Source organism: Jatropha curcas, chromosome 10, assembly GCF_041381405.1.
Source record: "Jatropha curcas cultivar XTBG-Jc1 chromosome 10, XTBG_Jcur_1.0, whole genome shotgun sequence".
Lineage (NCBI taxonomy): Eukaryota > Viridiplantae > Streptophyta > Magnoliopsida > Malpighiales > Euphorbiaceae > Jatropha > Jatropha curcas.
Window position 1 is genome coordinate 6066157 of NC_143160.1, and position 24739 is coordinate 6090895.

Here is a 24739-nt window from a genome sequence, read left to right on the forward strand (position 1 = left end):
TCTTCTTTTTGGCATACAGCCCATTGATTTTGTGAAACAGAAAGCTTAATATTTAAATCATCAACAAGGATTTTATGGGTATTTTCAGGTGAATTTTACCTGTAAAATCTGCAGAAATGGTAGTAAATCATTGTCATTTAAGACCTCCAAAGTCAAATGAATCTATACAATTATTGCCAATATCTACATTAAGCAGAGAAAATCCTAGTAGATTACGTATTTATTAACACTCAGATATGCAAATGTTCGCAAATGAACATTTAAAAAGTTGGTATACCAAAACATATTATAATGGTATGTATATGTATGACCTGAAATAGAAGGACGTAGAAGATTAAAAATAATTATTATATAATTTTATAAATGTTGTATTTTAATTTGCTTAATAATATGTAGCATATAACATTTTAAGCTATATTATAGTATATAAAAATTTATATTTTTACATTTTGCATAATAATAGAAATGAAAAAGTAAAATTTGTATAAGTTAATTAATGATTTATGTGATTTTGCACCGGATTAAAGTGAAAAGGAGAAGCTAAATTGGGTATGAAAATGAAAAGAAAGAGACAAAATGAATACAAAACTCCAAATAAATAAACATCACACGCATGTGGTTTTGTATTTCATTTTAAGAAAAGGTCAAGCTGACGGTTTCATTGGATTTTGTAATGATAAACAAACAAAGAATTTGGTGAAAAGAGGACAATTAAAGGTTAAGAAAGAAAGAAAAGTGGAAAATAATATTTTAAAACCAATTATTTTGAAAAAATTATAATTTTAGAAAAAAAAATTTTGCTAAATCAATGGTTTGTTAAGCAGAAATGAATTACAATTTTAAATAAAATAATTCATAAAATAAGACGTTCAAAACCGTAAAAACACACATGCGTAGATAGAAAAATAAGAAATATTTAGTCTCATATTTATCATTAAGCTAATATTAAAAAATCATTGCGTGACAACCACTTCAATAATTCAATTTACTTCCCCTTAATTGATCAAAACTTGTAATTTTAATTAAAAATAAATTGAAATGATATATTTAAAAGGTAATTTGTACTAACTGGATCAAACAATATGCATTCCTTAAAAAATGGAAGGAAATAATAAAAATACAGCTATATATATAACTAAAGAAGAGGAAGCAAAAGAAAGAGAGAGTTGAAAATGTAAATTTTCCCAAATCTTTTTGAAATTTTCCCCACTATATATATAACAAATCATATATATATATATATATATATGAAAATAATTTATCTAAATTAATTAATTACTATGTCAAAAGTAGTATTTTTTTTTTAATACAAAATTAGTAAAGATTTCAATTTTATCGACCCGACAAAGTACGCTGAAAGGATCATTACTGTAGGAAAATAAGTAGAATTTTGCGGCTAAATGATGCTTTTAGCAGCCTTTGATAGACTCACAGGATTGAAAACAATGCTGAATTCTTTTTATTAAATAAAAAATAATTTCATTCCCGCAATTTCTGATTTTTTATTGACTATAATTGAGTCAAACACTTGTATTAATTTTATGTTTATCAAATTTAATATTTTTAAATAAAAATAAAGATTATACCATAATGTCGAAAAATATGCTAAATTTTGAGAATATTTAAATAATTTAAGCAATTATTCTCTGTTGATAAGAAATATTATGCTTTCTTATTCAAAGAAACTCTCATTTTATTCATTTTAAATTTAAAGCAACTCTAGAAGTAGAATAATAATAATATCAAAATAATAAAAGATATATGTATTTTATCATTCTCTTTTTAAGCTTACCTATGAATAAATCTAAATTAATTTTATTTCGTGATTTATTTCCATGTAAATCTTTTGTTTTATAAAAAGTATGTTAAACCCAAATTTGGCTTAACATTCGAGTTTTTTCTTATAAATTCTTGCCATTTTTATTAAAAAAAATCAAAAAATTTTGTGAAAAAATTAGGAAGAAAGATGTAAATTTGTTAGGGATAAGTTCAAATTGAGTCAATTATTTCCAAAGCCATTAATTTTATTACCTAAAAAAGGGAAAATAGCAAGGAGGAAATTAAAATAAAATAAAAAAAAAAAAAAAAAAAAAGGAAAGGCCAACTCATACCCCACAAGCGCACACACTATCTATCCAAAACAACACACAAAGCGTAGATTGCTTTTAAATACTAACACGTGCAAAAACGGCCGTTGGCGGTTTCGGTTTCTCCAATTGGGGCCGCAATCCCAGACGGCGACTCCACCAATACTTTCTCTATACTCTCTCGCGCGCGCGCACACACATACCCTCTCTCTTTCTACCGTTGTAGACCCCACACCGCCCCCCCTCTTCTCTTTCTGTTAAAAAACAAAACGAAACAAATAAATAAATATATTTTTTATTAATTTGAGTCTACAAAAGGCCCCCATTATATAAACCCCGCATTACCATTAATCCATTATATTACTCTCTCAGCGAATATAACCAGAAAACAAGAGTGTGTGCGTGAGAGTGAGAGGGAGAGAGAGAGAGAGAGAGAGAGAGAGAGAGAGGGAATCTAGAGAGAGAAATAGCAATTGGGTTTTGATTCCCGTAGAGAATCGAAGAGGAAGAACAGCGAAAGTTCGAGCCTTTGTTGCCCAATTTGTGAGTTCTCTCTTCTTTTCGCTTTTCCTTTTTAAATGTTACATAGTGCCATGCTATCAATGTTGATGCTGGGTTCGTTTTTTTTTTTTTTTCCTATTTTTTTTTATCGTTGCTAATTGTTTTTGAAGTGCCTTCTTTTTATCATTGCTTATAAGGATAGAGTTCATTGCTGTTGGTGTTGGTTTTTCAGTTGGCGGATCTTTTTTTTGGTTAGTTTCTTGTCTAGAGGGAGAAAATTTTATTTGGAGAAAATTGAATTTCTCTTTAACTGTTGCAATTATGGTTGCAAGTCTGGCATGTGTTGTAACTTTTGTTTTTTCCTTAATCAGTTTGCTCTTTTGAGCTCAGAGATCTGATTTGGTTACTTGTCATTTCTCATTTCTTGCTGTTCTCACTATCTTATTCATTTCTGTATCTTGTAGCTTTTTTTTTTTAAAAGAAAAATTTGAATGTAAACTTTTGGTCATGGTTATAGATTGTTCTTGTTGAGCACGAATTCAATGCTGCTAGAAAAGGTTTCCTATCTGTTGTGTCATAAATTATTCCACTGAGAACTTCTCTATTTATGTGTTTGTGGTTTTTGCGAAATTTAGATGTTGTAAACGTCTGGTTTTTGTTTGTAATTCCTCTTTTATCCTTTCTTATTTCAGTTAGAATGATCTTATCTTGGTTGTATGTGCTATTGGTAAAAGGATGTTAATGTTTAATTGTTTCCTTTAAAGATCATACTATGTAGCTGGATAAATTTAGATGATTAAATATATGAATTAATTGAAGGATATCATTTTCAACTACTGATTCATTGTTTTTGTGTCTTATTATCAAAAAAAGAAAGGAAAGTTTTAGCTCGAGGAACATGTTGGAGGGATCTTATCTTGTCTCAAGGGAATTACCAGCCTCATGTGAGCAAGAAACCCAGTGGATTTACAATGCTCTTCATGTTGTTGAACGATCTAGCAAGCGCCATTTGGAAGGTGGAGAAGATGTTGCGTCAAGAAAGGCAGCCAAGCCATTAGACACCCAGGAGAGAGAGGAAAAGATGGACCTACATATCCTTCCTATGTTGCAAATTGGTCAACCAGAAAACCATCATCAGGCAGGGGAGGGTTCGCACGTTCTTTCTTTTGTGCAGTCCGATCAACCAGAGCAGAATCAAGCAGCTGGTCTGAGTGGTTGTTCTTTTGTGGGAACTGATCTACCAGATGATCAGCATCAAGCACAGGGTCTGCTTGTTCTTTCTGTTGGGCAATCTGATCAATCAGACCAGTGCCAAGCAACAGGTCTGAGTGGTCTTTCTGTTACGCAAACTGATCAGCCAAATAAACAGCACCAAGTGGTGGATATGCAGGTTTTTTCTCCTATGCCAGCTAATCCTCCGGAGGATCAGGATCAGGTAGAGGATAAATCAGATACTAGTTCACTTATTAATCAACTTGGTCGCGAAGTGTCAATAAGTTGTTTCCTTCACTGCTCAAGGTCTGATTATGGCACAATTGCTTCATTGAATAAAAGCTTTCAGTCGCTAGTCCGGAGTGGTCTGTTGTATAAACTGAGGCGGGAAATGGGCATCATTGAGCATTGGGTTTACTTCTCCTGCAATCTTCTTGAATGGGAGGCTTTTGATCCTATTCGATGCCGATGGATGCATTTGCCAAGAATGAATTCAAATGAATGCTTCATGTGTTCAGACAAGGAATCTTTGGCAGTTGGTACAGAACTGCTTGTTTTTGGAAAGGAAATAGAATCCCATGTTATTTATAAATATAGCATTTTAACTAACATGTGGACATCCGGCATGAAGATGAACATGCCCCGTTGCTTGTTTGGGTCCGCCAGTCTGGGGGAAATTGCAATTCTGGCCGGCGGTTGTGATCCAAGTGGCAACATATTGAGCTCTGCAGAGCTTTATAATTCAGAAACTGGCACATGGACTACCATTCCAAGCATGAATAAAGCCAGAAAAATGTGTTCTGGAGTATTTATGGATAGGAAATTTTATGTCATTGGTGGGATTGGAACAGGCAATACAAAAATGCTTACCTGTGGGGAGGTGTATGATTTGGACAAAAAAACATGGCGCCTGATACCTCAGATGTTCCCCGCACGAAACGGAGGAACCGGAGGGAATGAAACATCTGCTGCAGCAGAAGCACCTCCTTTGGTTGCTGTTGTAAATAATGAGCTTTATGCGGCTGATTATGCACTAAAGGAAGTGAGAAAGTATGATAAAGAAAAGAATGTGTGGATCACGCTGGGGGGACTGCCTGAACAGGCTGTTTCAATGAATGGTTGGGGACTGGCATTTAGGGCATGTGGGGATCGACTAATTGTTATAGGTGGACCTAGGACTTTAGGTGGGGGAATGATTGAGCTTAATTCTTGGGTTCCAAGTGAAGGGCCCCCACAGTGGGATCTGCTTGCGAAGAAACCCTCGGGCAGCTTTGTTTATAATTGTGCTGTTATGGGATGCTGAAATGTGCAGTTTTAGCAGCACAGATTTAGTGGATTGTGTCCATTCTGTTGGACCATAGGTTTTCAAGGAGATGGTAATCTGGACAGTGGGTAATCTCTGCTTTCCTTTTTGGGGTAATTTCAGGTTTAATTTAGATCTACAGATATAATTTTAGAAGGAGGTCTGGAGATAACTTTGCCTCTTACTTTCAATTGTTCTATTTCATGTACCTTTCTTTTTCTTTTTACTTTCCAGTCAGAGAGTCTGTTCAGTTACCATAAGGGCTTTTCAAAAGTTTGCACAGTGTAGAACTTTGCACAGATGAATAAAAATTAATTTTACAGTTTTAGGTTGTTTCAAATTTTTGCCAAATGTCATCCATCACTTTGTTTGTTTCTGGTCTCCATAATCCTCGATGCTTTTTCCATTTGAGGAAATGCTAATTCCAACACGTTTCTTTTCGAAACAAGAGCTGGCACTATTAGTTTTATGTTGGAATGTGTATATGTTTCAAGGACAAAGCTCTAAGTGAAGTTAATTGACAATGCATACAACTATTTGGATGCTAGTCTACTTGATATTGCACTGTCTTTATTTCTAGATATGTTTGGTAATGATTGAAATGTTAATATTTTATTCTATCTTTTGAGTTGGTGAGGCATTTTGGTTTCTTTGTTTTCTTGCTGAATCTCATGGAATAAGTAAACTTTCAAGATATAAATTATGCAGCTTTAGTTTTTCAGGTGATGGCGTTAAGGATTTGTCTACCTGAGTAGTTCACCTCAACAACTGTGGGACAGTGAAGTCACCTCTGTCCATTCCTGGGCCAGCTTATGTTGTGTATCCAACAAAGTCCTTTTAATAATTGAAAAGCTTCAAGGTGTTTAAAATTGCCTGGCATTGGTACAAGCCTGGAATTACCTGGCTTAAAATACAGCCATGGCAATAAGTTTGAGCCGGGAGCTTCAAGCTCCAAGTTTACATGTCGACCTTTTTATGATTATGCCTTGTCTGGTCTGCTTTCAGGTACATCGTGCAGCAATTAATTGCTATCCTGGTGAACCTATTTCCCAAAGTTTGCATTTTTATTTAATTCGTGTTCATATTACATGCATTAATATAATTTAGTCTTTTTAATGTAATTCATCGGAATTTGGAAGCCTTGTTGTCTGCTCTTCCTTAGATTTGCCTCTACCATATCCGGTCTTCATTGAACTGACTGTTCAAGTCTTTATGACCATTTGTGTGGCTATAATTTGTTTTCAACCTGGGGGAAATTTTACATGGTTTCTCAGGAACAATTAGATAAAAGATTTCAGCTGACTATAATTTTCACTCTTTTGCGCTGAATGCTCTGTCATAACTTATTCAGATTACTGTTAATATAATAATTTCAGTTTTTGGAATGTAGATTTAACAGCTGATTATTAGCATTAGTTTCTGTCATAAATGCTGAAATTCTTGTCCAATACCCCCTTTCCCTCTATAGAAGAGAGGTTAAAACCAAATCTGATCTGTTAGTCTTAGTCAGTGAGTAAGAGAGAGGCGATTTAAAACTGATACTGATATTTCTGGATGATTATGGATTGTATAAAATGATAAAACATAATGAATTTACTATGTTTCTTGGCATCTATTATTATTATTATCATCATCATTATTTTGGCTTGTGCTATTTCTTGAACCAAAAATGGAAGCTAATGATAATCAAGTACCAGATATGCCAATTTACTGGTTTATTAAATTGAGTCTGCTTCCATTTTCTCCTTTAATGAATTGGAAAAATGATGGTATGCAGAAAGAAGCTGAGATTATTGGAATTGTAGATTTTACTTTCCTCTGTTTTTCTTGAAAGTGAAATTGAAATAAGGACAGTTCTTGTCATAGAAAAAGAAATAAATAAAATAAATAAAAGTCAAAAGAGATTTGAAGGCTAGAAGGCTAGAAGTTGAATAGGCATACCCCAATTCCCCATCCCCCTCCATGTCTGGCTGTGACAGGTATCTGTAATCAGAAAAAGATGGTGAAAATAGGAAAACATAGCCAAGAATGTCCCAAATATTGATTCTTCTTATTATTGACTGTCTTGTATGTCATCAATATTGGATATTTCTAACTCTTGGATTTGTGTACTTCAGCTATGACATCAGATGCACAACACCAGAGGACAAAGGACCAAAAAAGGTAGTTGTCTTGCTCATATTTGTGATTTCCTATGCTCTTCTTATTTTTATTCCCTTTTCTTTTTGCCCCTCTTTCTTGTTGTCCTCGTTATGGTTGAGTAGTTTTTTCCCATCAAAAGTTGCATTTTAGTACTCAGGGTCATGGCTACCCTCTTTTAGTAAAATTTCATGAAGTTACTTGTACAATCTCAATCAGATGGTATTGGAAAATGCTGATATTGCAAATAAAACCTAAAAAATAGAAATTTTTTTTAATTTTCTATAATAACTCGGTCTAAGTTGAGCCTCCATTTATATAAAATTCGAACTTAAATATCGAGCTTAAGGCTGTATTCGGCAATAGTTTTTTTTAAGTAGTTTTGAATTTTTTGACCAGTTAAAATACTAACGGTTATTTTTTATAATGTTCGGTAACATAATTTTAAGATATCATTTTATTTTTAAGGTAACTTTTTATCATAAGTTAACGAACTCATATAACTGTTTAGTTTATAGCTTTTCACGAAAAGCTACACAAATAACAAACAACTAAAATATAACTAATAACTGTCAAAATAACTAATTTTGCCGAACAGACCATCAATTATAGTAATAATTGGACGATCCATTAATAACCAAACTAATGTATTTTGATTTAAAACAATTTTTTTTATATAAAATTAAACTCAAATCATTTTTGCTACAGAAACCGAACCATATTATTATGGTTGAATTGTTTAAGATTTGCATTATTTCATTTAATGTATCTCTCTTCCAAATAAAATATGTGTAATTATTTTTAAATAAAAGAGAAAATCCAAACAGGAAAATAACCAATATTTATACCTGTTTCCCTCTGCAGCAAACAGTTGGCCCTCTCAGGTCCAATCCTTTTATTACACCGCAATTGTAGGAAAGTAAACTTTATTGCTATTGGTAGCCAATCCCAATTATTAAAATTTTACCTACGATTTCTCTTGCTCTCTTCCTGATATGCCAATTTACGTGTTACAGGTAAAATGTATGAATTGACACTTCAAATTTCTCGTAAAATTTAATATTTCACAATTTTTCTTAAAAAAATTCAGAAGTAAATTTATATTTTTGTCATCAGATTAATGGAAGTAATTAAATATTTCTTTTATCTTTATAAAAATATCTAAAATAATAACCTTTCAAAAAAAAAATCTAAAATAAGATGCATTTTAAAAAAATGTAATTTAAAATATAACTGACATCAACCAGCACTTGATGAAAGGTTTCTTTTTTAATTTTTTTTAAACCCCGCATTCATTGAGGAGCATAAATCACAAGACAAAAATGTATGGTTTTTTGGAACTTTCTGGTTCAGTTTCGTTGTACTATCTACATCGATAAAGGATGTCGCACGTCCATTTTATATCAATATTTAATTTTTTTTTTATATATTTATATTTATTAAACTACGGGCAACGGCTTCTAAGTCAAGATGTTACTGCAACATCCAAAAAATATAATTATTTTTTATTTTCGCGTAAATGAAGAAATATTGTTAATAAATAATTTTATTTATATAACACATGAGTATTAAAATAATAATTAATTTTTAATGAAGGTTATTAAAAATAAGGCAATTTAATAAGGATATAATAGACAATTCAATGATTAACTATAATATAAAAAAGAAAAGTGGACTATATTTTGAAACAAACCAAAAAAGAAAGATGAATCATTTTTTTGAGATGAAGAGAGTATTTTTTATTAATTATAACTTGAGTAAGGTAATCTATTTAACAGTATTTACAAGATAGATTAAGAGAGCGAAATATTTTAACAATAATTAAATAATAAATTTTTTACACTTATATCCATTATTTTCTATACAAATTAACAAGTTTTACTTGTGATATGAATTTTTTTTTTTTGTCATTTTAAATTTAATAACTAATCAATCAATTATATAAACAAGCAACAACCAGTAGCTATTAAGACAATTAGGATTGCAGAATAGTTATTAAGACAATTAGTATTGCGGAATAGACCCTACGTGTTATGTCAGTAATATAATTTTATATTTTTAAAATTTTCATCAAAACAAAATAATCAAATTGATTATTTTGTTTCAAAAAATTTTGATTAGTTTTTTTTTTTTTCAAATTTAGTTTCTGTCTGATTATCAAAGCTGATAGCTTTTTCTAAATGTTCAGCCTGTATTATTAACTGAGCTCAATCTGTAAATAATTTTGTAGACAATTTAGTTCAACTTAATTTTAAGATACCTGACAAAAAAAAATTTCAAGTGTCGTTCTTTAATACAAGATAATTGAAAAAATAAAAAAGAAAATATTAAAGTTCATAAAGTATTATAAATACATAAAAATTTGATTCGATATTGGTGATTTTTTGAAATAAAAAACTCAAAAAATAATTTATTTTTTTAAATTTACTAAATCAAATTAAATTAGTATCAATTTTTTACTCCTAAAAAATTGTCAATTTTTTAAAACTAAATTAATTTGATGTAATTTTAATGGCTTTATAGCCATTTCTTTTGGGCCGGGTTGGTCGACTTGAATAGCGGATAGGCAACAGCATTTACCAACCCGTACCCGATTCGTCGATTTTGGAGTTTGGCTGCAAGACGGACGCAGACACAGTACCTCTCTTTCTCTGGAAGCAAAAAACAAACTAAACTAACCAAGCATTCATCTTCTTGGCTCGCTCGCTGATACAAAAATCAAACCAAATACCCGAACTACCCTCACTCTCCGATCATATTTACCTATTCAATGGCTTAATTAAGCTTTAATTATGGACTCAACCATCCAAATTCTGCCTCCGTCCTCAAGTCTCTCTTCATCAGTTGTCTCATTTCTCAATGACAGACTCCACACTCAACGAGATCTCACGACGGTGCCCCGCCTTGTTTCCGAGCTACAATCACAGTGTTTGAATTTGGACCAAACCCTACTCAGCCTCAACTCCAGGCTTGAATCAAGTCTTCTCGCTTACTCTTCCTTCTCCGATCGAATTCATGGCGTATTTACCGATGCCAGTTCCAAGTTGACCGAACTCGCCTCGTTGACGCGCGATTCTACTTCTCTATCAGGTCCAGCTGTCTTTTGTGCTTACCCATGTATTTGCAAACTCATTAATGTGTTTGTAAATTCCTGTTGTTTGCTATTTTTTTTGTTGAAATTACTTGGCATTTGTCCGTGTATAGATGGTGTAGAAGGAGAAGGGAAGAAAGGGAAGATATTGGGCGAGGAACTGCCAGCACTAGCTAAGGAGGTAGCGAGAGTGGAAACTGTCCGAACATATGCTGGTGAGGTTTTATACATGCTTGTTTTAAACGCGGGAATGCGAGTTGAATAGCACGCGAGAATTTCTGGATTTTTTTTTTTTTTTTAAATATTGAAATGTATTGAGAATATCAAGAATATTAAGACTTCGACATGATTGAACTGTGTGAACTTTGGTTGTAGTGTTTTCAGTGTTTGAGGTGGGATTGTTTTGAGATTTGATTTAGTTTCTAGATATATATAATGGGTGGTAGTGTTTGGTTTTGGGAACTTGAAATGCATTTGTTAAAAAAATAAAAGAAAAAAAGGGAGAACTATGAAATGAAATTTGAAAATATCATATTACCATTGATTATTTTTGTTACTTCATGTTCTTTTTTTTTCCTCAATGTATTGCACTGCATCTTATGTTCATTGAGTTGATATATGGTTGTTTTGAGACATATTCTTGAAATTTGAGAAATATAAAGCATGTAGTTTTAACCATCACAATGACGCTTGGACATCATTATATTAATCTATACCTTGAAGTAGGCCCATAAAGTGAGAGATTAAGATGGCCACACCTTAAGTGCAAAGATAGATTAGATAGGCTTAGATAGGCTTTCTAGTTTGAATAGCTGCTTTTCACATATAAAAAGAGGAGGCACATTTTGCGTGGTCATTTGGATCGTTCAAAGGGGGAGATTGCAGAAAGAAATAGAATGTTCTCCTAATTTGAGATTGTTTTAGATAGCCAAGACACGTTATGTCACCTGATAGTGCTGACTTAGTTGTTGTTTGTGCTATAGATGTAGCTGTTAGAGGCACGAAATATTGCAATTTGGTGATGTTTGCATAATGACTGCTCTAATTGGAGTTTTTCCTCAAAGTTGAAAGTATTGTGCCAGTTGCTCTCATAATTGACATTTGATAAATTATATCACCAAGTGGTTGATAACATTTGCTGGTGGTTTTGTTGTATGACAATATTTCCTCTATCAATTAGAGCTGATGGATATTCCCTCTATCACGCAAATTACAATATAATGTCTGTGAACCTTGCTTTAAAAGATGATACCACTGCCGGTCAGTCTACTGATCGGCCAGTAGTCAAGTCTTTCTGTGCATGTCAACATCTTTATCTAGGTCATACTTTTTATACACATCATTTTTGAGGCAACCCAGTTTGGTAACGCTCTCATGCATAGCATATCTTTTAGTCAATCGAAACTTATTAATCAATCCATGCCCTCTCAGCTTATGCCATTTGCTGTGTAAATTTTTGTGCTACCCAATCTTGAACCTGGTTTTTGCATGGACAAAATCTTTATATGCTAGAAAGATAGCTTGAATTGTTTATTGGATATTCTTGGATTTGAAATTTTGGTAAAAGAGATACAAAAGAACTTTCTTCCGTTTAATTGATGGTTCATTGGTAAGGTTTACAGGTTACATGCTGTGTTATTGTTTCATGATATGGTGTCATTTTGTTATTGATAAAGTAAATATAGAATGCTATTGAAAACTATTGCACTTATGCTACTTACCAGTTGAAATGATGTAACTCTTGCTTCTCTTGTGTGAGATAGCACATGGTGGATAAATTGCGTAGTTTTTTTAGGTTTGGATTTAAATGATGAAAGAATTCAATTAGCCTAATCATGGGATGATCAGAATAAGTTAGCGGGATCCTACTTCATTTATTTATTGAGGTGGTTTAAATATGGAATGTGAGGAGGTTCAGAAGTTAGCAGTCATGTTTCACTGGTGAATTGATAATTGACACCTTCTTTTGTTCAGATTGTGGTTGCTGCCATTTGATTGGTGTCTCTGCCTTCTTTCTAATGTCTCAGCTGCTTTCTGCTTTTAGTATTCCAAGTACTGGTCATCAGAGTGCTCTCTATTGTTTACCTGTGTGTGATCAAGATTTCCTAGCTTTCTCAAATCCATTTTCTTGCATCTTTCAGAGACAGCATTGAAGCTTGACAATTTAGTTGGTGACATTGAAGATGCTGTATCTTCTGCTATGAGCAAAAAGCTAAGGAAGCCTTCCTCTACACAGAATTCAGAAGTGAGCTTAATTTATTTATTATCAACTTAAATGCTGTAGTAAACATTCTTTCTTGCTCCAGTTATTACAAATTTTATTTGCAGGAAATGCGTCTGCTTGCTATTGAAACACTTCGGAAAACAGAAAGCTTTTTAACTTCAATCACAAAGGCACACCCTCAGTGGACACATCTTGTATTGGCAGTTGATCACAGAGTAGATAGAGCTTTGGCCATTTTAAGACCCCAGGCAATTGCAGATCATAGGGCCCTTCTTACTTCTCTTGGATGGCCACCGCCACTTTCCACCTTGACTTCCTCAAATCTTGATACTGGGAAATCGACTGAAGTTCCAAGTCCTCTTTTCACTATGCAAGGGGACCTCAAAAATCAGTATTGTGAAAACTTTCTTGCCTTGTGCCATTTGCAAGAATTGCAGAGGCGAAGAAAATCTCGGCAACTAGAGGGTCATAATACAGAAGTTGCTCTTCACCAGCCACTTTGGGCAATCGAAGAACTTGTGAACCCTATATCAGTTGCATGCCAACGTCATTTTTCAAAGTGGATTAATAAGTTGGAATTCATTTTTGCTCTTGTATATAAGATTACGAGCGATTATGTTGACACCATGGATGAATTATTGCAACCATTAGTTGATGAAGCAAGGTTAGTAGGGTACAGTTGCAGAGAGGAATGGATTTCAGCAATGGTAACATCTTTATCAACATACTTAGCAAAAGAGGTATTCACTATTTATGTTGGTCAACTGGATGAAGAGAGTGTTGCTGGTGTTCAATCACAGGGAATATCATGGCTCCATCTTATTGACTTGATGATTGCTTTTGATAAACGAATTCAGTCTCTGATGTCACATTCTGGAATCATGGCTTCCCTTCAGGAAGATGAAAACTTGCAGAAGATTTCTTCACTATCCATTTTCTGTGACCGACCTGACTGGCTTGATCTATGGGCAGAAATAGAGCTCAGTGACATAGTTGAGAAGCTAAAACCTGAGGTAGATGATGATAGAAATTGGACAATGAAAATTGAAGGAACTGCTCTTTTATCTGGTCCTGAAAACTATAAATCTCCAGTGGTTTCTGTTGCCTTCCTTCGGCGTATATCATTGCTGGTTGATCGATGTCGATCACTGCCTACCATCTCTCTGAGGTCTAGGTTTCTCAGATTGGCTGGCGCCCCCGTTATACGGAGATTTTTGGATTTTGCTCTTCTGAGGTGCCAAGAGGCTGAAGGTTTGACTGCACTAACAGATGATGATGCTCTAATCAAAGTTGCGAATTCCATAAATGCTGCTCGCTACTTTGAGTCTGTTTTAAAGGAATGGTGTGAGGACATTTTCTTCCTTGAAATGGGATTTGATCATGGTGATCAACTGGGAATATCAATTACTAACAATGAAGCCAGGGAGGAGCCTGTTAGTGGCATTTTTGACGAGGAGATAAGAAAATTGGAGGAATTTAGAAAAGAGTGGGTTGAGAAGATATCAGTTGTTATTTTGAGGGGATTTGATGCTAGGTGCCGGGATTATGTGAAAAACAGGAGGCAGTGGCAAGAGAAGGGTGAAGAAGGTTGGACGGTGTCCAAAAATTTAGTTGGGGCTTTAGATCATTTACAAGGAAAGATGGCAATAATGGAAGAAAATTTGAATGCCATGGATTTTGTTGGTGTATGGAGAAGTTTGGCTGCTGGAGTTGATCGATTGCTTTTCAATGGTGTTCTTATGAGCAATGTGAAGTTTCATGATTGTGGCATTGAAAGGTTTAATAATGACATGGAGGTTTTGTTTGGGGTATTTGGAGCTTGGTGCTTGAGACCAGAAGGCTTTTTCCCCAAAGTAAGTGATGGCATGAAGTTGCTAAAGATGGGGGAAGAGCAGCTTCGTGATAATTTGGCAGGAGGAGAGAAATGGTTGAAGGAGAATGGAATAAGAAATTTGGGTGCAGCTGAGGCTGAAAAGATAATAAACAGTAGAGTATTCATGAGTTAAGGGGCTTTCCAAATTAAAACCCTGTTTCTTAGCCTTGTCTACCCGGAGGATTAGCAAACTTGGAAGTAAAACAGGGAGGTTAGTACGGACAATTGATGCAATTGTAGAAATTCTTTTTCATGTGCATGACTGAGGGTCTCATGAGCTGACAAATTTGTTTTTCAAAATAATACAATAAAGATAAAAAATATTTTTATTCATTGTGAAGAAATTTTCTGGTGCATTGTTAGAGGACTAAACATGTTTTACCATGTTCATTATCAGAATACTTTATGCTTTGAACATATTTATTTGTCTTTGGTCTATTCTCTGATGCTTTATTAATACTAGGCCCTGGTATAAATCGCTCTTTATCTTGTTACACCCACCCCCATTTTCCTCTCAAACTTACATCTCTCGTTATAAATCCATATGCTATTTTACCGTGAACCTCAATATGAATAACCTAATTGCATACATTCTCAAGGCATTCATACTGTGAGAGGGTTGAAGTAGTGAGACACACATTTATTACTTTATTCTTTAGGTTGGAACTTGATGAATATTGGTTTAGCAGTCTGATAGTTGAGTATTTAGTTCATGATGCGGGGGAATAGCCATATTTAGTTCATGGTGCGAGAAGTAGCCATCCAACCAACATAGCATTAGCTTTGAATGGGTAATCACTTCGGAATTAGGTTTTAAGATGCATATGTGAACCTGCATGTGGTATTGCTGAAAAGTCCATGAGATGAGAGCAGGTTAATCTTTTCCTGAATGATGTTTTCTGGGCGCTGGCTTTCATTTCATAGGTCATCCTTCATTTGCAGTATGTTCAAAATCTTTTCACCTTCCTGAACTGGAAATGCAAATCACAGCATCAAAAGCTACGGGAAAACAAGAAATGGTAAATATTTCAGTTTTCGTTGTTTTGAATGTGCAAATCACAGCCCTAATTATTTAGCTGTGACAGTGAAAGTTTAAATTGTCAGTGTACTGCATGCACATGCTTATGTGAATGATTTAACGGTTGCTGTATTCAGAAATTTGCATGTGCATAGTATGTCGAAGTGTCGCTATAAGAAATAATGTACAATTTTTTTTTTTGTCAAACATTTCTGCCCACTCGGCGTTAGCTTGGTGTGTATAGTATAGGTTTTATTTAATGTATTAGACATCTATTTTGATAGAGAAGAAGGTAAGAAGATGGTTAAGTTGAAGGAAACCAGAAAAAAAGAGATCTAGTAATAGGTAGTACCAATTAGCTAAACTATCGAGAACAGGAGATTAGAGTTAGGGTCCTAAAGATGAGGACAGTAATTGACACTGGACATTCAATTCTTCGTAGAGCGTCAATATCACGAAGCAGTAGCATGACGTTTTATGTATGCCTCTTATGCGAAACAACATATGTGGTCGGCAACCGGAAATTTAGGGGCTTAGATTGAGAGGTTGGTAAATAAGGCCAAACGCCCATCCAATTATTGCCTCTCTATCTTGTTGTGTATGATGATGGAGAGTCGCATCAGAATTTGAGCTTCTTTTCTTTGATCCAATAGACAAAAGCCCACTTGGTAATTACTGTAAAAAATGAGGATTCTAATTGGAATTGCTCTTAGTGTAGTCTTCTTGTTTGTTTGTTACTATAGCATGTTGGAGCCAAGTAGTAGTTGCAGACTTTGCAGGCCTGTTGGGTGTTGGTACCTAAAGTGATTCTCTAAGTAACTGTAAGATTAAGTTGGTAGTCTTCTCATCTTCCAGTTAAAGGAATTAAAGGAACTACTGCGTAAAACTTTTATCTTTCTCTCTTTAATTATGGCATCTATGGTAGCCCCTCAGGACCTACTTATTGCCGTTACCAACAAGGTCTTGATAAAGGTGGTAAACGAACTTAATTCCCATAAAAACATTGATGTTCTACGGTCTAAAGGTATTATACCAAAAAAAAAAAAAAAAATCTATTTTCTTCAAGTTATAAATATGTCCATTTCATTTGTAATTAACTGAAGATAACACAAGGCAGTGAGGCTCATCGTATTCTATGGAGTGGATTTATGATGTTAAGAATATAATTGAAGATCAATCATCAAAGCTTCTCTAGGTTTTTTGTAATGTGATTTAGATTTTGATGGTTCAACTAAAAATGGCGTCAAAGATTAAACTAGTGTAAAAGGGGAGTGAACCCAGAACAAGATTGTGCAATAGACAGGCCAAAAACCAATAATAAAAATAGAAAGGGACTGGACCCTAAACAGGACCTTTAAGAGACAGGCCGAAGGCAAATTTAAAAAAAAAAAAAAAAAAAAAGTACAGGACTGTGCCCTCACATTAAGCAAGACAAGACAATCAATTTTGGTATTAAGTAGATATCTATAATTAGAATTTTAGAAAATGAAAAAATGAAAAACAGCTAAGATTGACACGTGTGCAATTAGTATACAAAATTGGAATAATTCTGCACTAAATAGAAAACTAAAAAAAGCTAGTTGTCCTTTAGCTGACTTAATTTGCAACAAAAAAATAATTGATTAATGGACCCATGTACTGCAGAAATGTGAGACAAATGGGACCTAATTATGTTTATCTAAATCACTAATGTCCAAGTTTCTGCCTTTGTCCAAACTAACTTTTGTTTAAGATTCATTTCTCAAACTCTTTTAAGCCACTATTGCCTGTCATTGCAGCTTCCCCCACTATAAATGTTATGAATCTAAAGAAAGCAACAACCAAACAGAAAGTTTCGTTTCAGCTATGTCAAGCCAAAGTTCATCATCATCAGAAGCCTCAAAAATCACTAAAAATGAGATCATTGATCTCATTTTGAAGCTACAAGCTTTGCTACCTCACATTAATCAAAGGCAGGACTCAAGGGTATAGGCTAGATTCTTTTTTCTTTCGTTCTTTTTTTCTTTCTTGCCTTAGTAATTTTCTCATCCATTTCTTTTAGGACTAATGTAAGATTGCTGCTAATGAATGTTGTTTTGTTGACCTTTGCACTACATTAAAAATAGTCTGAACTAAGATTAGTTTTTTTTATTATTATCAACATTAATCATATCATGCAAGTTTCAAGCATGTCAATGCCTCGACGAGCTATGCTAATAATACACTAAACTGCACCCCAGTACTCGAAACTCTCTGTTTGATTTCATGATTTGAATTCATGGCCTTCCAATATATATAAAAAAAAAAAAAAAAGGTAAAATAACCTTTAATCAAGAAAAAAATTGCAAGGATGTATTAAGATAAACTTGTTTAAAAATATATATTCAAGTGAAAAATACTAAATGTACTAAGATATTGTAATTGTTTTTAATGCTAAGTTTAAGGCTTTAATCTGTTTTTTGTTACAGGTATCGGCATCGAAAATTTTGAAGGAAACGTGCAGCTATATCGGGAAGCTACAAAGAGAGGTGGATGACTTGAGCGAAAAACTATCTCAAATGCTGGATTCTATGGACATATCTAATGTTGATGTAGAATCCCTTATAAGTATTCTACTACAACAGTAATGCAAGCTTACCCAATACCCTGCTTTTCTTTTCTTTTCTTTTCTATCTATTTGCTGATTGGGAATCCTTCATGCTTCCACCTAGTATTCTGCTATGTTTTAATTTCATAATATTATGGAGTTTCTTTTTCTAGTTTATCTGTCTCAATTTTTGTCCTGCTCTGCCTTAAATATCAAATATAGCTTGCATTCCTCAACTAATTATTAGTATTGGGTCCCTCATCTTAATCTTTTTTTTATATTTGTTTACCTACTGACGAGAAATATAACTGTGGCTGCCATATCATAGGATTACAATAATAATATTTGTTTTGCCCTATGATCTTATCTCCACCTTGGTTAGTAGTCTCACATTTTGCTATTTCAAAATCTTTTAGACCCTGAGATCATTTAGATTTTGAATGTGCACAATAGGGATTATCTTTAAGATATTATCATCTAGTGTTCTACTGGCTCAATAGCAACTAGACCATCTCTTCCTTAAAGAATTACTCATGTACGAACAAAGTTAACCAAGTAATGGATGATTGATAAGAGATCAAACTATAATTAGAACATTTGCAGTGGAAAATGCTGCTCTCAGAACCTAATCAAGGGTATTCACAGAGTACTTCCACAAAAAATTTCAACACCTACAAACTAAAGCCGACAGTTTTGGAAGATTCTGCCATTTGGATGCTTCTGAGTACATATTTGGTCAACAAGTTTCAATCTTTCACGTTCTTGCTCAAGGGAAATATGAGGCATACAAAGCACACAACAAAATTACAATCATTTATTTCCATTCCGCTGTGTTAATCAACAACCACCACCAAACCCAGAAATCAAAATTACATCAAATTCAATTTCTTATTACATCAATAGGGCTTACGTTGCAACTTTGAGACTATTAAGGAACTCCAACAACAAAAATTTATTTACACATATGACATCTTTTACAAATGCACAGTACAGAACTATGGTAAAAAAAATTACAAATTTTAACACCAACAGAAGAGGAAAAAAGAATCAATGCATTTTGAGATCAAACTTTTCAAGAAGATTCTGCATATTAGCAAGAATAGCTAAGTTATTGCTTAAGAATTCCTTCGAATTCTCCATTTTGACTTTGACCTCATCAAGAACCGTTGATCCCATCTCCTCCAAACCATCCAAGCAAGTCTGTTGGTTAGTCATGGCAGCACTGATCCATGTCTGAATATCACTGATCTTCTTCAAAGTCAACGCCTTTTCCCCTGTGCCAACCTCCATTGCCGACATCGAATCGTTGAGTAGACTCATCGATTCGTCAAACTGACTCAAACAGTCGTTTATAGCAGCCTGAGAGTTAACGTCGTTAAGGGATCTCAATAGCGAAGAGACATTTTTGACTTCTTTAATGGAGACTTGAAGAGAGAGATTGAAGATGGCTTGTGGATCAGGTTTTATCGAGGCATTAAGAGAGGATATGCTGGTGAAGCAAGAAACTGGATAACGAGTCACGTTACAGACAGTTTTAATCGAGTCGGCGGAGTTGGAAGAGGAAAGAGATGGGGAATCGTCAGACTCGGTGTTGGACTCATGGATTAAAGCTGCAAGCATTAGAGAAAGGACTAGGGTTAAGAGAAGAATGGCCGAGATGCTGAGTAGGGTTTTTCTGATGGTTCTGGTATGGGTATGATGGTGGTTAGGGTTTTGATTTTCAAGATTGGAGTTTACTTTGCCATATCCTTTGAGAACATTAATGGATTCCATGGCTGTTTGAATGGGTCTAGCAAAGCAGAAGAAGTTCGGACAAGAAGAAAAGAAAGGGTTTTTGTGTAATATAATGATTAAGTCCAGGTTTCTAGACTTGTAGTGGGTTTTGATTCAGCCAAACCAGAGGCGCACTAGTCATCTACAAGAACCTGTCAAAACTGATTTAAAAAAGAAGTCTGTAGGAGTCTGAGATCGAGAAACATTGTGAACAATTCGTGGTAAATAACTTTTTAGTCCTTTAAATTTAGTTATAATTACAAATGAATTTTCTTGTTCAATAAATACACTAATTAACCCCAAGATTTAAGCTCCTTTAAATCATTTAATCTTAAACCAGAATGACCAAATGGTTACATATTACAAAAGACTTGACCCTTTTTTTTTTCTTTAAAATGAGTCAAATAAAATTAAACCTTACCCATTTTATTTGACTCGTTTAAAAGAAAAAAAAAAGGTCAAGGAACCATTTATCCATTTTTATGTGATTAGAAGTGAAATCACTGAAAGGTAAAGAAAAAGAAGTCGGTTCAATGTACGATGGAGTGAATTACAAAGCAAGAGAACACAACTTCTCCGCAAGTAAAAGTAAAACATAAATATAGGCTTCAAAGATTAAAGACACCAACCTACGGTAGAGTAGATTATGGTTCAAGGGCAATAATCCAATGACCTACAAATCCATAAAGGATAAAATGGATGTTAGGCTCCAGAGTTCCCAACACTTTTGACAATTGGACCTAAGAAAACACAATATTTCAATAACCAGAAAGATTCGCTGTCATTTGATGCCAAAAAATAAATCCTCAACAAAGGTCTTTAGGTACACAACTTAATGCATCACAAAACAAAGCCAATATCAAAGTTCAGAAACCAAAAACATTTAGAGCGGTAATATTTTTTTAACAGACTAGCCTCATTAGGGGTAACAACAAAACTAGCTGAGTAAACAGAGAGTTCTACTAGCATCCGTCCTAAAAGTATGGCTCACTCCTCATCCTCTTCGTCTCCATCTCCACCAGAAGCCTTCTTGCTAGCTGCCCTCTGGTTCTTTCTCTTCACTCTTCCTGGGCGACCGCCACCGAATGGACTTGTCAAAGAGAAATCAATGTGCTTTTGTGAATCAACCCTCACCATAAAAGATGGGATATTCACCACCTGCCTTCCAACCCTGCCAACCAAAAACCAATTATAGCATGTAGAGCATATTTATGAAAGTGACCCTATCAATCTTTAAGAATACAACTGATCATATAATAACTGTATTTCAAAATTTTCTGGAATCTGTTGTTAAAAAAAAAAATGAGTCTTCAGAACTGAGCAAAAACATCAGCACTTTTGGGAGTGCTCCAAGGAAAGAGTATCTTTTTAATATGGGGTAAAAGTGCCAGCATAAACTGAATCACAAGCACCAACTAACCAAATAATGATTTCAGCACGCTCATAGACATCAACTTCCTGAATTATACATAAGCTTATGATTCAGTATCTCATCAAAATATGAAATTCTAGTTGTTCCCAGATTTTTTTCTATGACCGAGAGATCCATGAATGGGGATCCTAATGCATATAGATACATCTGGTCTAATGGGAACAAGAGTTTCAAGGAATATTTGGAACATTGGATCTTGATGTTCCAACAGAGGAATTGCTGTTCAAGAAAAACATTATTATCAGGTTTTGATAATTAGTGAAGCTATTTGAATTAGGATTGGAGCCAAAACATAAAGCTAATTCCCCATGAAATTCGGACAAAGAGAAGAACTTTCAGTTGTATTTCAAACAACCACCAAGAGAAACAACATTCCAAAAAATGACCACCACTACCATAGCACAAAGATTGAACAGCAAGCAGTAGCAACTTATTCACAAATTGCCTTCTTCACATAGCATACTTCTGCTCTTTATCACCAGAAACACTGTAATTCGAGTCTCAGCAATGGAAAAAATATAGAAACCATTGCCACGTACAATTCTCTCAATCATAGAAGATTTCCCTTCCTAAGCCATTGACACACAAGGATGTACACATGACATTGGGTCACCACCACAAGATCTATCAGACATAAACAAACATGTAAACCTAACACAAACACTTTATTCTACACTGGCCAGAACCTATTTTGTCAATGTCAAAGTATAGAACTGTAATTCTGTCAAAAAAAAAATTGACCTAATTCAGCAAATAACCGGAAATTTTACATATTTAAGGCTAATAACCAAAACAGCAGCATAATCTACGAATATTTCAGTGTAAAGCAAACATGACAAACTTTTAGGTTGTATTGCTCACCTAATATGCCTCTGCCTAATAAGCACTCGAGCATGGTGGATAGACTTAGCCATACCAGACTTGAAAACAAGTGTCTGCAGGCGACGCTCAAGAAAGTTCTCCACAGTCAAAGCCAACACATAATCAAGCTTGTTTTGACTCTCATCCAAAAGACCATATCTATTCATCCTGCGGAGAAGAGCCTCACCCTCAAAGATCCGGCGTGGGTTCTTCTCATCCAGAGTCAAAAGCATTCTAGCAGCATTACGAATACGGCTCAATGCATACTGAACCCTCCACAGCTCTCTCTTGCACCTCAAGCCATACTCACCCACCAACTTCAGCTCTGCATCTAATCGCTCCTTCTCATAGGGACGACGGGGCTTCTTAAATGTCTTCCCATCTAATTAATACAAAATTGAAGTGCAAATCAGAAATCAAACAAAAAACATTTATCAAACAAACAAAAAAGGAGATATACTATGAGTAGAAACTGTTCGAAAATTAGCAAGGTTACAAACCAAAATGCTTAATTCTGACAAGGTAGAACTTTCCATTTCATTAGACCAAAATTTCAAGGTACAAATATTCACAGCTTCACAACCAAATACCCTTCTGTTATCATGCATTTTTTGGCAATGAGAAGTAACAGAAAAACCTCAACAGAGCATAACGTAAACCTTATTCACCAAAAGCGCACAAGACAAGAACAAGAGATACTAAACCTAAGCACGATTTCCTCAGCAATAAACGGCGTAATAAAAAATCAGGTAGATATGTGCGGATCACACATCAGAAATAATTAAAAAAAAAAAACAGAACTTTACAACAAAGAAACATCGAATGGAAGATTTCCACATCAAACCTTTTACTTAACCGGCAAATCGCAATAACAACCGCTATAAAGTAATATAGCTATGAATCTCTAACAAAATGTATAGAAGAATAGAGGGAGAGGAAGGAGAAAGATTACAGTTGCGATAGAAGGAGACGTGCACCATGGCTCTGCTGTGACGGGGCCGTTTCTCTCACAGTCACAGGCGCTTGATGTCTCTCTAGGTTTCTGCTCTTGAAAATGAGCGCTTATAAAGGAATGAAACCCTAAAACCCTATGCCTCTCTAGATTGCTAATATACTTGTTGCCAAACAGTCAACTTTTTGTTATATGAGGGCTTCGTCTATATCCCAGCCCATTAAGATTTGAAAAAAAATTCAATTACAAAGACTGGGCCATGGGCCTGGAGTTGGATTATTATGAGTATGAATGAGTGTTTTAACGAAGCCCATTTTGGAGGTTGACAATAGCCCATGGCTTTGGGGTTGTGATGTATACTGACAAAAGATTAAATTGAGACATCCATCATAATTTTGATTTGGCATATGCTAATAATAGAGATATGTTTTTCACAAATTAGAAAACAAAAGTTTGCATATCTACTTGAATTGGTTAGCATTTCTTGTTTAATGCTTTTCAATTTATAACTAGTTCTGTACCTGTGCCCTGAGCAAAATATAATACACTGCCCCATTATTATTTAATTATTATCTCCATAAAATTTAAAAAAATAAAATTAATATTTTTAAAATAAATAATTTTTATCAACTCTCAAATCAAATAGAAATCTTGGGCAAAAAAAAAAAAAAAAGAAAAAGAAAAAGAAAACAAAAAGAAGTGCACAAAAATGTCAATCAAGAAATAAATTTTAAGCCAATGCGTGGGATACAATAAACACATTGAAATCTTCTATCAAGAAGATTTCAATGCAAAATTTTTTTTTTTTTTTCATTTATGGGACAGGCACATTATTTTAAGAAATATTTTTTTAAAAATCATATTATTTTTGAAATAAATATTTGAGAAATCTTGACGGGAGCGGTGAAGGGGCTCTGGTTCGAGTCCTATAATCCCTCGAACGCAATAACATATTAACAAGTGATTAACAACTAACTTGTATTTTATAACAATGGAAAAAAGAAAGAGAGTGAGATGTTGAGAGGCACACTGAAGACAGGAGGAATCTTTGTACATATCAACATCAATTGGTGCAACTTCTTCTCTTCACATTGAAGCTCAATACCTTTTTTGCAAGCTTTAGCTTCAAGGCTTTAAGAAGAATTGGCATAATCTACATCTTATCCATAAATAACCAAACATCCCTTGAGTCTAGCTTTTGCCTTTTTGAAATTTTATCATAATTATTTTAAAATTTTTCGAGAGTATATATATAAATATGAAATCAAGACATCCTTCTTCTTCTTATTATTATTAAATAAGTACCAATCCCCATAATACATGGCTTTTAAAAATTTGATAATTCTATTATTTCTTTAAAAAAATTTACATAAAAAATTTTGAAATTATGAGTAGTAGGCTCTTCCTTTCAAGAATTGTTTTATAAGGAAAAACAAAGAAATAAAAGTGGAAGCAATAGTTCTAAAAACATAATCACATGCAAAAACATGAAGGTTGTTTATTTAGTTTGGCCAATGAAATAGACTTAGTGGCCATTAGAAGAAATAAATCAATTTCTGATATGAGATATGGACAAAGACTAAGTGCTTCTTGTCTTCATCAGCTCCCTCTAATTATTATCTCTTGTGGTGTTTAAGTTTGGATTTCTTTTTCCTTTTATTTTCTTTCATTTCTGTTCTCTAAATCAGCCGGTTGTGTTATTCTCAT

The 24739-nt window shown here is 34.0% G+C and overlaps 5 protein-coding genes across 8 annotated transcripts; 3 read left to right on the top strand and 2 right to left on the bottom strand.

Moving 5' to 3' along the window:
* The first annotated feature begins 2430 nt into the window (after nucleotides 1-2430).
* On the top strand, nucleotides 2431-5431 carry LOC105640512 (F-box/kelch-repeat protein At1g74510). The gene is made up of 2 exons (XM_012224846.4): nucleotides 2431-2630; nucleotides 3462-5431. Exon 2 carries the CDS (start codon nucleotides 3487-3489, stop codon nucleotides 5101-5103), a length of 1617 nt encoding a protein of 538 aa, XP_012080236.1. The 5' UTR covers nucleotides 2431-2630; nucleotides 3462-3486; the 3' UTR covers nucleotides 5104-5431.
* A 4414-nt stretch (nucleotides 5432-9845) lies between these two features.
* MAG2 (RINT-1 / TIP-1 family) lies at nucleotides 9846-15677 on the top strand. 4 transcript variants are annotated; one of them, XR_002285172.3, is made up of 6 exons: nucleotides 9846-10332; nucleotides 10447-10548; nucleotides 12308-12385; nucleotides 12475-12578; nucleotides 12662-14641; nucleotides 15355-15677. XR_002285172.3 is itself a non-coding variant. In XM_020681910.2 (5 exons), exons 1-5 carry the CDS (start codon nucleotides 10035-10037, stop codon nucleotides 14561-14563), a joined length of 2484 nt encoding a protein of 827 aa, XP_020537569.1. In that variant the 5' UTR covers nucleotides 9847-10034; the 3' UTR covers nucleotides 14564-14763. The 4 variants fall into 4 exon arrangements, 2 of the variants coding, with proteins under 2 accessions (XP_020537569.1, XP_012080237.1); XR_002285173.3 differs by having other exon boundaries at nucleotides 15373-15677; XM_020681910.2 differs by lacking the exon at nucleotides 15355-15677 and having other exon boundaries at nucleotides 9847-10332; nucleotides 12662-14763.
* Nucleotides 15678-17197: 1520 nt separating this feature from the next.
* On the top strand, nucleotides 17198-18186 carry LOC105640515 (transcription factor PRE5). Its single transcript, XM_012224848.4, has 2 exons — nucleotides 17198-17413; nucleotides 17896-18186. Exons 1-2 carry the CDS (start codon nucleotides 17294-17296, stop codon nucleotides 18052-18054), a joined length of 279 nt encoding a protein of 92 aa, XP_012080238.1. The 5' UTR covers nucleotides 17198-17293; the 3' UTR covers nucleotides 18055-18186.
* Nucleotides 18187-18818: 632 nt separating this feature from the next.
* Nucleotides 18819-19919, bottom strand: LOC105640516 (Plant invertase/pectin methylesterase inhibitor superfamily protein). The gene has a single exon (XM_012224849.4). The coding sequence runs from the start codon at nucleotides 19785-19787 to the stop codon at nucleotides 19062-19064; it is 726 nt and encodes a 241-aa protein (XP_012080239.1). The 5' UTR covers nucleotides 19788-19919; the 3' UTR covers nucleotides 18819-19061.
* Nucleotides 19920-20543: 624 nt separating this feature from the next.
* Nucleotides 20544-23192, bottom strand: LOC105640517 (small ribosomal subunit protein uS4y). The gene is made up of 3 exons (XM_012224851.4): nucleotides 23033-23192; nucleotides 22081-22462; nucleotides 20544-20958 (listed from the first exon to the last, which is right to left on the bottom strand). The coding sequence occupies exons 1-3, from the start codon at nucleotides 23058-23060 to the stop codon at nucleotides 20775-20777; spliced, it is 594 nt and encodes a 197-aa protein (XP_012080241.1). The 5' UTR covers nucleotides 23061-23192; the 3' UTR covers nucleotides 20544-20774.
* Nucleotides 23193-24739: the final 1547 nt, after the last annotated feature.

What these genes read in the sequence shown, in the direction of transcription:
- LOC105640516 (XM_012224849.4), bottom strand. Translation starts at nt 19,787, where the DNA reads ATGGAATCCATTAATGTTCTCAAAGGATATGGCAAAGTAAACTCCAAT.
- LOC105640517 (XM_012224851.4), bottom strand. Translation starts at nt 23,060, where the DNA reads ATGGTGCACGTCTCCTTCTATCGCAACT. An exon ending in CGTCTCCTTCTATCGCAACT is followed by an intron (nt 22,463 to 23,032) that starts GTAATCTTTCTC and finishes TGTATTAATTAG; the next exon opens with ATGGGAAGACATTTAAGAAG. An exon ending in ATTAGGCAGAGGCATATTAG is followed by an intron (nt 20,959 to 22,080) that starts GTGAGCAATACA and finishes TTTGGTTGGCAG; the next exon opens with GGTTGGAAGGCAGGTGGTGA.
- LOC105640515 (XM_012224848.4), top strand. Translation starts at nt 17,294, where the DNA reads ATGTCAAGCCAAAGTTCATCATCATCAGAAGCCTCAAAAATCACTAAA. An exon ending in ATCAAAGGCAGGACTCAAGG is followed by an intron (nt 17,414 to 17,895) that starts GTATAGGCTAGA and finishes TTTTTGTTACAG; the next exon opens with GTATCGGCATCGAAAATTTT.
- MAG2 (XM_020681910.2), top strand. Translation starts at nt 10,035, where the DNA reads ATGGACTCAACCATCCAAATTCTGCCTCCGTCCTCAAGTCTCTCTTCA. An exon ending in TTCTGCTTTTAGTATTCCAA is followed by an intron (nt 12,386 to 12,474) that starts GTACTGGTCATC and finishes TGCATCTTTCAG; the next exon opens with AGACAGCATTGAAGCTTGAC. An exon ending in CCTCTACACAGAATTCAGAA is followed by an intron (nt 12,579 to 12,661) that starts GTGAGCTTAATT and finishes TTTTATTTGCAG; the next exon opens with GAAATGCGTCTGCTTGCTAT.
- LOC105640512 (XM_012224846.4), top strand. Translation starts at nt 3,487, where the DNA reads ATGTTGGAGGGATCTTATCTTGTCTCAAGGGAATTACCAGCCTCATGT.